At 38.5% G+C, this 12,788-nt stretch overlaps 1 protein-coding gene across 7 annotated transcripts in view; it reads left to right on the top strand.

The window, feature by feature from the left end:
* The window catches only part of NAV3 (neuron navigator 3), a 542,271-nt gene that overhangs the window by 461,122 nt on the left and 68,361 nt on the right, over positions 1-12,788 (top strand). For all 7 annotated transcript variants that reach the window (XM_044280408.1, XM_044280405.1, XM_044280407.1 and 4 more), the window contains 4 exons: positions 3,282-3,442; positions 5,923-6,111; positions 6,312-6,364; positions 11,339-11,362. In XM_044280408.1, the coding sequence (XP_044136343.1) occupies positions 3,282-3,442; positions 5,923-6,111; positions 6,312-6,364; positions 11,339-11,362 (427 nt within the window). The remainder of the gene's footprint in view (positions 1-3,281; positions 3,443-5,922; positions 6,112-6,311; positions 6,365-11,338; positions 11,363-12,788) is intronic.

Below are 12,788 nucleotides of genomic sequence, written 5' to 3'. Positions count from 1 at the left end.
AGATGTGAGGCCGGCTGAAGGTACTGCCAAAATCTTTGAAACGCCTTTGCAGACGGCTTATGGTAGAGAACTGAACATTCATTGCATGGGCAACAATTCTGGTAGACATTCCTGCAGTCAGCATGCCAATTGCACGCCCCCTAAAACGTTGCGACATCTGTGGCATTGTGCTGTGTGATAAAACTGCACATTTCAGAGTGGACTTTTATTGTGGGCAGTCTAAGGCCTCTTTCACATGGGCATCATGTTTTTGGCCTGGATAAGATGCGTCATTGTACTGCGTCATTGTAATGCGTTTTGCACGTGCGTGAGAAAAATCGGCATGTTTGGTACCCGAACCTGGACTTCTTCACAGAAGTTCGGGTTTGGGTTAGGTGTTGTGTTGTGTAGATTTTATTATTTTCCCTTATAACATCGTTATAAGGGAAAATAATAGCATTCTTAATACAGAATGCATAGTACAATAGGGCTGGAGGGGTTAAAAAATTTAAAAAAAAAATTGAACTCACCTTAATCCACTTGTTCACGCAGCACGGCTTCTCTTCTGTCTTCTTCTTTGAGGAATAGGACCTTTGATGACGTCACTGCGCTCATCACATGGTCCATCACATGATCCATCACCATGGTGATGGATCATGTGACTGACCATGTGATGATCGCAGTGACATCACCACAGGTCCTTTTCCTGTGCACAGAATAGATGAAGACAGAAGAGATGCCGGCTGAGCGATCAAGTGGATTAAGGTGAGGTCACTTCTATGGGGCCTGCATTGCGTGGAAAAATGCACAAAGAGGAGCATGCTGCGATTTTCACGCAATGCACAAGTGATGCGTGAAAATCACCGCTCATGTGCACAGCCCCATAGAAATGAATAGGTCCAGATTCAGTGCGGGTGCAATGCGTTCACCTCACGCATCGCACCCGTGCGGAAATCTCGCCCGTGTGAAAGGGGCCTAAGGCACACCTGTGCAATATTCATGCTGTCTAATCAGCACCTTGATATGCCACATCTGTGAGGTGGGATGGATTATCTCGGCAAAGGAGAAGTGCTCACTAACACAGATTTAGACAGATTTGTGAACAATATTAGAGAGTAATAGATTTTTGTGTATGTAGAAAATGTTTCAGATCTTTGAGTTCAGCTCATGCAAAATGGGAGCAAAACCGAAAGTGTTGCGTTTAAATTTTTTTCAGTGTATTTTTGCTTGTTTATTTAATTTTCCATGTTACAGTCTATAGTTTAAAAAATATAAATAACCTTAAAATGTTTTACACTGGCCAATAGGTCTAAAAATTGGTTATGATCTCCTGTTCTGTACAGGTAACTTTTCAGTATCTATCTCATTATCATCACCGACAGAATTACAATGACACAGGTCACAGAGCATGTCTAGAAGACTTTCCCATAGAATTAAATGAGGTCCCCTCCAGGCCATTTTGTCTCTGGCCCATGTAGCGGCTGCCAGAGGAAAGGAAGTCTTAACATATATTAGGCCTAGTAGCTAGTGCACAATTTTAGGATTTATAATACAATATAATATTTATAATACAATATGATGATAAATATAGATAATGACATGGAAAAAAAAAATGTTGAACACAAAAACATAATTTAGGCAATAGGTCATTTTTTGATGACACATTCCCTTTGACCAATCTATTTGTCCAAATGTAAACTCTTAGCAGCTACCCTATGAACTTCTGAAAGTGTAGTGCCAGATACTCCTTTTATTAAAGATCTGACTCACAAGTTATGCAGAAGAGAAGTTGTACTGGAATCATGGGTCTTTAAATGTATTAGGATTCTTTCCATTATTTTCTATAAATATTCTATATTCACTTTAAATATCTAAGCATTTCCCCAAACTCTTTAGTTTAGTTTTCCAACCTACATGAACTTAGAGGTTCTAGTATGTCATCCTAAAAGAAAAAAGAAACTTGTTTTCATGCTTGTAGTTACATTTGGGCAAAATACTTGTGTATTTTGTCAGTCACAGTAACCTTTAAATCTTTTTCTTTGTCTTTTTATCTTCTGGTGTAGTTTGAAATAGTGAAGAAATATTTCCTCATGAGATTAACAGAATGCTAGCCACATTATCTATAGCACAACATGAAAACAGGGTCATCTACTAATATCTTGGTATTTACTATACCTGTCATACTTTTATAGTCCCCCATGCTTCACCTGTTAGGTAGTGTTGGGAGCAAATATTCGAATAGTGACTATTAATCGTGAATATCGGCACTTTGAGAATTCGCAAATATTTAGAATATAGTGATATATATTTCGTAATTTTGAATATTCTCAATTTTTTTTCCATAAGTAACCTCCCTTCTTGCTGCAATGTCTTTGTCTGAGCTTAGCAACATCCCTAGCAACCATTAGGAAAGTTGCCTACCCCTTACTATATAAGAACCTCTTCAGCAGCCCTTGTATGCAGTATTTTGCAGATCTGAGAGAGACAGCAGTGTCATTGCTGTGCTCTCTGCTTACCTGTGTCATTACATTAGATAGTTAGTTAGCTTATATATAAAATACAGATAGTTAGTGGGACATAGTCAGTGTAGGTTAGATAGTGATATAGTGTAGCTGTCCATACATGCTACACACATAGTGCGTTGATGTCACAAGTTCACAACAATACTTAGTGCACCAATCACTAATAAGTAGTCAGACCTATTAAAATGTGAAGTTGCACTAATTGTGCCAAGATATTTGCATCATTAGTGCCGATTGCGCATTTGCGAATATATTGGAGCACTCTATCTGCATATAAAGCTATTGTAATGTTCTGCCGTGCCAACCATTTTCTCCAGTCTCAGGAAACTTCTAGCAGCTTGAAAAATTTGGCTATAGTGACCCACACCGGTATTTTGCCCGTATTACATTGCCAATTTTTCGCAATCAAGAAAATAATCTCGAATTCGCAAATATATGATGAATATTCTACCAAATATTCGCAAAATATCGCAAATTCGAATATCGCCTCTGCCGCTCATCACTACTGTTAGGTTATGTGCAGTGCTTAATATAACAGATATGCTGATAAACTGATCCTACAATTCCTATTCGTATGATATAACTTGAAATTTTTGCATTCAATAATTACTTCATTAAAATCTTCATCAAACTGAGACTCTTAAAGCAAACTTTTAATTATTTAGGATTATTGCCAACTTTCTATTATCTTGGGTAAATTTTATAATTTGCTCAAGCACCACTCAAACGTGAGTAAGTACTTCCATGCAAATATCACATTTATTTTATTTATTTTTTCAGATACACTCCATCATCTCGACAGACCAGTCAGGAGGAGGGTAAGGAGTGGTTGCGTTCTCATTCCACTGGTGGGCTCCAAGACACCGGCAGTCAGTCCCCGCTCGTCTCCCCATCAGGCATGTCCTCCTCTACTGGTGGGAAATATCACTATTCCAATTTGGGTAAGTATATATATATATAAAAAATATATAAACGGTATATATTTATAAATATGTAGCCTATTAATTACAGTATCTACAGTCTCATCCACATGCTGTATAAAAATATCTGCCGTGGAAAGAAACCTGCATTGGGGATTTTCAATCTGCAATATATGAAATTTATGCTGCCAATTTCCTCCCCTACAGATTGTACCCTTTGTAATGTATAGTCTAAAACAAAATAAGGTACAAACACATGAGGATTCATTGTGGATTTTAGAGCAGGATCAAGAGATATGATGGTCGAGGGCCAACTACAACTCCCATCATTCCCTGACAGCCTACAGTTATCATTCTACAGAAGGGCATTGTGGGAGTTGTAGTTTTACAACAGCTGGAGGGCCGCAGGTTTAGCACCCCTGGTCTAGGCAGAGCATAACCAAAAAAAGAGCCTGCCACGGACATCTTCTATATTTTTCTAACCACACCCTCAGAACAGCATCAGGACAGTTATATATTTAGATGTTCCTACTAATGTATGTTACACTGAATGGTGTCTCAACATACCTCTTTTAAAATGTATCTGTATTTATTGTATATAAAAAAAAAAGTTAATCAAAACCCCATCATCCATGTGAAAAATAACTGTCTGCACCATCTGTTTCAGCAAAGTATTGATTTCTGTGATTTGGTTAATTGAATATCAGTTTTTAATATACAGTACATGTTAGGAAATGTTTGTACATTTTTTGCACAACTTTTTTTATTTTATTTTAGGCATATTTTTCAGATTTTATATGTGAAACAACTTCTTTTATGTTTTTCCACAGAATTTATGTTAGGATCAATAAGGTCTAGATATAATCTATTTAAAAGTTGAGCAATTCTATAAATAGTTTGCTTTACTTACAACATGTCTTGTATATTATTTGCATACTCTGCTGTAGTCACAAGTCTGCTACATTGAGTTCTCCAAACATTCCCTGCTTGGTGCATGGAGCTTGGTCTGGTAATTTACATAGTGTAGATTGTGGTGAGTACACCAGGGGCTGCACAGAGATCGCATGCAGTAAAGACTAACCATGTCAGAATGCAGTGTGCAGCACAGAGATTATTACAGGAGCTCAATTTAACTTTTAAAAAGGATTTCTAGTTTCTATATATTGATGTCTTATACTCAAGATAGGTGATCAATATCAGATAGGTGGATGATCTGACATCCACCACCCGCACCGATTAGCTTCTCGTAGCAGGAAGCTCCATCCACTTTGTAGTATTTGTGCCTAGTTACCATTCAGCTGCTGAGAACAGTTGATCAGAGGGTTGCCGAGTGTCCAGTACTCTCCAATCTGATATTGATGAATGATGTATCCCAAGGATGGGAAACACCTTTAATACTGGTGCCAGTAGCAAACGGCAGAGATCTGAACGTAGCTCTCTGCTATAAAATTGTCACTGACTGATTTATAAGATAAATAACAGTATTTTGAACTTTTTCAGATTATTTATAGCTACAGGTATATATAAACTCATGCATGGTGTGAATGGTTGAACCTATGTTTTAAGAATGCTTCTGATACATTATGGAATTTAAGGATCCTTCAATATTGTCTCCAAATATTTGGTTTGATGGATTTTCAGAAACATAAATATGTTTTGGTGACTACAGTACTTCACTAGAATGGAAGGTTTTGATTCAACATTCGATCAAACTTTATTGTATTATGTTACTTTAATGTATTTGTTCATTACATTTGGAGTACCTAAAGGACAATTACTTTTTCATAATAATAATAATATACATACTGATGTGTTGTTTAGTTTTGGGTCACTTTTCAAAAAGACATTTGGTTTGAGAATTAAAGAACGTTACGAAGAAATGTGCCATTCTCTTATGGCAGTCTTCTAGTGTGCAAATGTTACAAAATTTGTGACTTTTCAAATTCCTTCCCCATCCTTGCTGTTTTTACAAAAAGTTGGCAGGGCATGAGTGGGAAAAGGATGGTCATGGGCGGAAACTCCACAGCGCTACTTGTTTATTAACATGTACGACAAAACATGCTGGTGCAGATTTTTACCTCTGGAGCACAGATTTTCCACCAATGCACCAGAATTATTACCCCATGATAATTCTTTTGCATCATATGTCAGCAGGGTTTGCTATAACAATTGGCATAACACACGCCAGTCTTAATAGATTACCCCCATGTAGTTCTAAGGGTCACAGGGTCCATGGATCATAGGGGTTTTGCCATTGATTTTCTTTCCACGGCAGATTTTTTTATACAGCATGTAAATCAGCTATAAGAACGACTTTGGAGTGTAGGACACCAAGAATCTTCTCAAAAACACATGATCTATCTTGTACAGATAATGTGGTTCAAACACTTTAAAGCCACAGTATATCAGGCCTCAGATATTTTAGTCTTAGAATTGAGGGTATGTTGGTCATTTGATTGATTCTTTTGTTCTTTGAAAAATTTTTTATTTTTTTTTTGCAGTAAGCCCCACTAACCTCTCACAGTTTACAATCCCTGGACCAAACATGATGCGATCAAATAGCATTCCAGCACAAGATGCTTCCTTTGAATTGTATGAAGACTCACAGTTGGGAGGAAGTGCTACCTCATTAGAGGACAGACCAAGGGCTATCAGCCACTCAGGTTCCTTCCGGGACAGCATGGAAGAAGGTAATTAAATGGCTTCAATGATGTTACTCATTCAATGCAATGTATGTTATTTTCATACAGCTGCCATATGTTTGATGTTCGCTCTTTGTTTCTGGTGCTCGTCGTGCAGCGTTTTTATCAAGTAGTCATTATATGAATGCCATTGATTGTTTACATTGTGTGCATCAAAGAAATATAACTATCATTTCCTGTTTTCTCAGTGCATGGATCGTCATTATCGCTGGTTTCTAGCACATCATCTCTTTATTCCACTGTAAGTACTATTCATCTACTGTAGATAAGTTAGAACATGTCTGGAGATGGCTTAGTTTACCTATTACGGCAGGAAATCTATCATATATTGCATGATGTGGATTTCATTCTTCACAAAGCAAAAGAATTCATACAGGTTTTATATCTCTATTCGGGAAAGTATAATATATCCTTGCCTGGACAGAGTGTAAATGAGGGTTTAGATGATGGAAGGCGCAAAAGCACAGTGATCTGTAAATTGACTCGCCATGCAAAATGAACAATTTCAGACATTTCTAACACTACCTAATCACTAATGGTTAGGCCTTACACTTTTTCTATCAAAACTGCAGCTACTCCATTACTTTTCACTTCAGTCATCGATGAGACATCATGTTCTCCTAGAAGAATAGTATGAATCCAAAATAATTGTAATTAGAGATGAGTGAATTTCTTAAAAGTTTGATTCGGCTGATTTGTCGAATTTCACCCAAAATGTAGCTTTGTGGCGCATTTTTTTGTAAGTAGCAGGTGCAATGACAGGGAGCTGCGATAGCGCCGCCCACGTCATTGTACCCCTCAGATGTCTCGTTCATACATGATCGCGGCATCTGAGTGTAAAATTAACAATAAAAAAAAATGTAATCAAACTTACCGCCTCCCTTTGCTCGCGACGGGCCGGCTTCAAGAGCTCATCCGAAATCCTGTGCGGCACGAGATTACGCCATCGCGCCGGCTGGCATGGTGCGGTATGACATCATCACGCCGACTGGTGTGATGATGTAATCTAGCCCTGCACAGGTTTTTGGCCGAGATCTTCAAGCAAGATGGAAGCTGGAGGACCGTTGCGAGAAAATGGAGGAGGTAAGTTTGAATTTTTTTGTTTTTTATACTATTTCAGGTTAAATTGATTCGCTGACACGAAGCACAAGGAAATTCTGCTTCGAGGCGAATCGAATTTATCCTGAAATGTGGATCAAATTCCACTTCATGGGATTCGATTCGCTCATCTCTAATGTATGAAAAAAGAAGCTTTGGGGCCACTATAGAAAAAATGTGCTGTATACATGGGGTTTTCAAAATTATGTTCAATTTTATTATGGTATTGCACATAATGCAATAGTAAAATGGTTCCAAAGCTAGAGCTCAACTGGATATGAACAATTAAATATGAGTTTTAGCTTTGCTATAGATTTCCTTACCCATACTACCTAAACACCTTTAGGGGCAAATTTTTTGTTATCTCATTTCACTCACTTTTGGCTATAATTTTTTTTCAGTTGGTCTTTATTTTAAAACAATTCTACAGTTTCAGTGCCTTTACAGACTAGCACGCTCTCTGCGTCACACTGATGGCTCATGCACACAAACATATTTTCTTTTTGGTGTCCATTCACTTTTTTTTTTGCGGACCATATGCAGAACCATTAATTTCAATGGGTCCGCAATAAAAACTGAATTTACTGTTCTTTAAGGGGCCAGCTGTTCCGTTCCACAAAACACAGAATGCACACGGACGTCATTCATATTTCTTGCGGATCAGTTTTTTACAGACCGCAAAATACATACAATCATGTACATGAGCCCTGAATCTGTCAGAGATCTGTACTTTGCCAACAGCTCATAAAGACTTATTATAACTAAACTATTATCAGTTTATTAACAATGTAGCTTAGATGAGTGTTTATGAGCTGACAGGACTTCAGACATCAGAGCTAGAGATCCTGCCATCAGAGCAGTTCTCGGACTGATTCATTGTGAAACAGAGAAACTGCTAGTCTGAAAATGCGCGGAAACTGAAAACTGTAGAAGAAAAACTCTTGAAAACGTTTAATAAAAGCAAAATGATTTTAGCCCAAAATTAGTAGAATGCAAAAATAAAAATGCCTCAAATGTGTCCATAGCTTTTAATCTAAGATTGATAATTTAGTTTGAAGTACAATGTTTTTTTAAAATTGTTGCACTTTTAAGAAGCTCAAAGGAAGAAGCTGCAATTGCTAATGTTTTGTTGGGTTAGGTATAGTCCAACTATAGTTATTAGTTACTTCTGCACTCATTCCAGACATTCACACTTTGCACATTGCAAGCATTTTGGCCAGTAGATGTCAGTAATGAATCATCTATCTCCTGTACATCAATCGTAAAAAGAGCAGTTAGTATGCTTATTGCTGAATAAGGTTGCTTCAGCCATCATTATTCATATTGTTACTCACATCTGAGTTCTCCTCTTGTTCCTAGCATTCACATTTAACCCGAAAATACAGGCAAGAAAAGATGTGACGAGTAAATATAGTAGGCAATGGTCAAAAGACAGAATCTATAATCTGGACCATTTTTTCCCCTACAGGATGTATTACAGTTAATACATTTTTGTAATTTGTTGCATATTATCATTTAGAACTTCATTTACCAGTTTACATAGAGGAGATTGGACCCCATTACAAAAATTACAATGGAAACAGAGCCTTGTACAGGCTCATACACCACACAACACTTACAGAGAAATAGGGTGTAATAACCTTTCCCCTTTCCTTTTTTTTTATTATTGTTGCTGTGTTTATGATACACATACACAGTTTCGGACTGGGTTGTCTAGGGCCCACCAGTAAAATTTATTCTACGGCCCTCTGCATAGATGCATGGAAATATTGCTTGCTCACACAGTGGCAGACAGCAGCAATACGCTACAAGATGATAGATTAAGGGGTCCCTTCAAGAAGCCTGGTCACTAAGAACAAGGATACTGGCTGGCATGCCTCTTTACCAAGAAGCCATCTCAGCCTTCTGATGCATCTATAATAATAAACTGGGTCTTCTGTTAAATAAAATACTCAGTTTTTTTTATATGAACATAAGCTGGTTGAGATGCTGCTTATCTGTTTGTAGTGCAGTAACTTTTCTGTGCCATGTGCCACTTGTGAAAGGGGTGGGGCAGTAGAGGCCTAACTTGCTCAGAGGTCCACCGGGGGATCCACCTGTACCCCGGGGGGCCAGATCCAAGCCTGCACATACATATTTTGTTTCCATTAGTCTTATATACACATACACACATGTATATAGAGTGCACACGTGTATAGCCATGAATTTTTTTTTTAAACATGTGCCCACTGATAATCCCTTTACTTGTTACTGATTGAGCGACATATTCAGTTTAAAATATGAACACTAACATACAATGCTGTCATAACCGGTTCCCTCCATTCATGTCTGGCCTATTCTCTTTTCCTACTTGTAATCTCTGATCCTCACAAGACTTCCCTCCTGTCTGGTCCTCTCACAGTCATCCTCTTAATTTACCAGGCCCATCCTCTATACTCTGGAAATAACTAACTAAATACATTAGACTCTCCCCCACTTTTATAACCTTCCTTTTAAGAAAAGCTTGTACCTTCACCTACTGTCTTCCTCCCTTGTAAATTGCAAGCCCTCACAGGCAGGATCCTCTCTCCCTTTGTACCAGTCTGTCACTCATATAGTGTACTTTTCTTGTACTTTTTTTGTCTTATGGTTGTACTTTAAGGGAGTCTATCAGCTTGTTTTGGTATATTATTAGCTGAAATCCACTGTCAGAAAAAAGCACTTTTTTAAAACGAGTGATTCTGAATGAGGTTATGATGTAGAATCTCCTGTTTTTATCCTGTGCGGTCTATGGGAGACATCATATCAGCTAAGTTCTGTGCACTTCTTCAGAGACAGCTAAGAATTAGAGATGGAGCCTGTAAAGGAAAATGGTAAAATTGCAGATTATATGTCATATAATGGCTAGATAAAGTTAATGGAAGCGTAGGTACCCTTAAAATGATTATGTCATGGTGGGGAGTGGGGGAAACCCCCCACCGTACAATGAAAAGGATAATGGTAAAAAATAGGCCAGGATGCCGGGATCAGGGAGCAGGTCACCTCTTATTGCTTCCCTAATCCTCTCCCTAACTCCTAAACATATGAGCGGACCCTGATGGTGGGACGGCTCATACCCTGGATACCTAATATCCTGAGTCGCCCTGAAAAATCCCTGACTTAGTTGCAGGGGAGAGACGACCTGTTCATCCACAAACACAGAGAAACAGGAGTCTCTAAAGGCCTAGAAGCAGGGAAAGGGAGAGACCGTATACAGCAAGAGGATCGGCAGGTAAGAACAACATTACAACTCACTCACCTGCCAAAGCCTTCACAACTGGAACCAGTGCATCAGTACAGGAGCCTGAACACACAGCAGGTCACAGTACAAACAACCCACACAGGAATCCAGCATATCAACTCTGCCAGAGCCCCCCATGCTCATACAGTGCATGGCATCCCCAAGCAGTGCTGCATACAGGCTACAATATACAGGGCAAACGTCAAACATACATGTAGGGACAAACACCAACAACAGCCCAGACATGTTACAACCATGAAGATGTACAACACACCCTGAACATAAACCCACGCTTAACAAATAACAAGTGAGGTAGGGAACCAGGAGCGTACATAATGAAAGATAATTTATGTTCCATAAGGTGGCCCTCAAGGACTGGCCTGGAACACCCAGGGAAGGAGCAAAGCTTCAACACCAAGCAAGGCTGTAGTACAACTGCACCCAGCCAGCGAGCCACAGGTTTATATCAAGCTTGCGGCCACATCCAGGAAACACCTTAATCCCCACTAGCCAGATGATTAGCCCCTTGCTCACCAAACAGCAGGGAGGAACACCTTAAAGGGGAAGTGCACGTGCAAATCACAAACTACACGTTGCCCCTGGCAACTAGTCTGCACGGCAACTGCATCACGGTCAAACACCAATATGACCGTGACAGATTATTTATCATGTATTCAAATCAAAACTTTTTTAACAGTGACACTCTTGTCCACAGGATTTGTCTGGTAAGGCAGTTCAACTCCATTTGTTTAAATATTTGTTATCATGAATTTTTTTCATAAGGTAAAATATAGTATTTTCTTGATAAATAAAATTTGTGTTATATACAATATTAAAATATGTCTGCTTTTTTTCTAGGCTGAAGAGAAGGCTCACTCAGAGGTAACTTTTTATTGAAATGCATACATGGTGATTTTGGCCTTCAGATACTCTTTTGTAAAGCAATAATTAAAGCGGGTTAAAAAAAAAGGCACTAAATATTAGGGTATGTTAGCATGGATTACATATCACCTGGTTAATGATGTGTATTCTGGGCAGAAATATTAAATCATAGAAATGAATTCCAATATAAAACATAAATTAATAGATTAAGAATGAAGTAGTCTTTAGCAGAATTCAAGTATGTACTATGGTATAAGAAACTAGTGGGAGAGCGCTGGATTGGGAGAACGAACTCTAACAACTATCCTTTAGAATTTAGATTTTTGATCCAGTCTAAAAGTCACTAAGCACATCACATTACCACCCGCAAAGTGTGAATCAGTCTGACTGTGTTCACAACTGTACACATTTCAGCACAAAAACAAGTTTTAACAAGTGGTAATGAACGACTCATAGAAAAAATACTCAGTTTCACCTACACTTATGCCAGTATTCCTTATGTGTGAATGAAAGGCTCCAAATTACATTTATTTGACTTACTCTCTCTTCCACGGTTCATGATCTTGATAGCTACTATATGCTACATATCTGAGTGAAAGGGCATCACCTTCTGCCCACTTGCTAAGGTGTTTATCAAGGCCAGGAAATTGAATTTTTTCATTTCTTGCTTTCAAGAAGTCCAGTTTTCTTCCTGTCTTGTGACTCCATTACTTTTCTAATATCAGAGCAACATGACCTGTCTAGTAATTGCCAGATTCCTATCTTCCAATCATTTTGTGAATGGCATTTCATATCCTGAAAACCTGTTAAAGTTATGTAACAATTCTGGTAATGTTCAAGATTTCACTTAGCAAGCCTTTCAATCTTCTTTCTCATACATTTATCACAATGACAATGGAGCTCTTTACATCCAATTTTATGTTATAGTCCTCTTTGCTGCAAGCAATTGAGTGGTTATTCACCATCTAACAGCTGTAGATTTAAAGGGGAGGTCCAAACTTTACTAAATGATAGTCTATCCCCTAGCTGACCCTTGAGTGTCTGATACCCTATATCCCTGCCAATCAGTTTTTCGGGTGTAGCTCTGTCGCTGGAACTCAGCGTTGGCACTACATAGCTTAATTTGTAGTGGAAATTGCTGAAGTCAATGGGAGCAGTGTTTCAGTGACTGCACTGTCCACTACAAGCTTGATGGAGCTATGTAGTCCCGATGCCAAGTTCCAGCAATGGAGCTACACCCGAACAGCTGACTGTTAGGGGCATTGGAACCAGGCAATAAGCTAGTGATGGCCTATCCTAAAGATAGGCCTCCCTTAGCAAATCCCAGACAAACTCTTCAAGGCCTGAAGAAAAAAATGTGTTGATCGGGTAAACATATGTTCTGTCTATTATTTATTTTTTACTTATTATCATTTACTATTTTCAG

Source organism: Bufo gargarizans, chromosome 2 (assembly GCF_014858855.1).
Source record: "Bufo gargarizans isolate SCDJY-AF-19 chromosome 2, ASM1485885v1, whole genome shotgun sequence".
NCBI lineage: Eukaryota > Metazoa > Chordata > Amphibia > Anura > Bufonidae > Bufo > Bufo gargarizans.
Note: the sequence above shows the minus strand (reverse complement) of the source record. Positions and strands in the feature narration are given on the sequence as shown.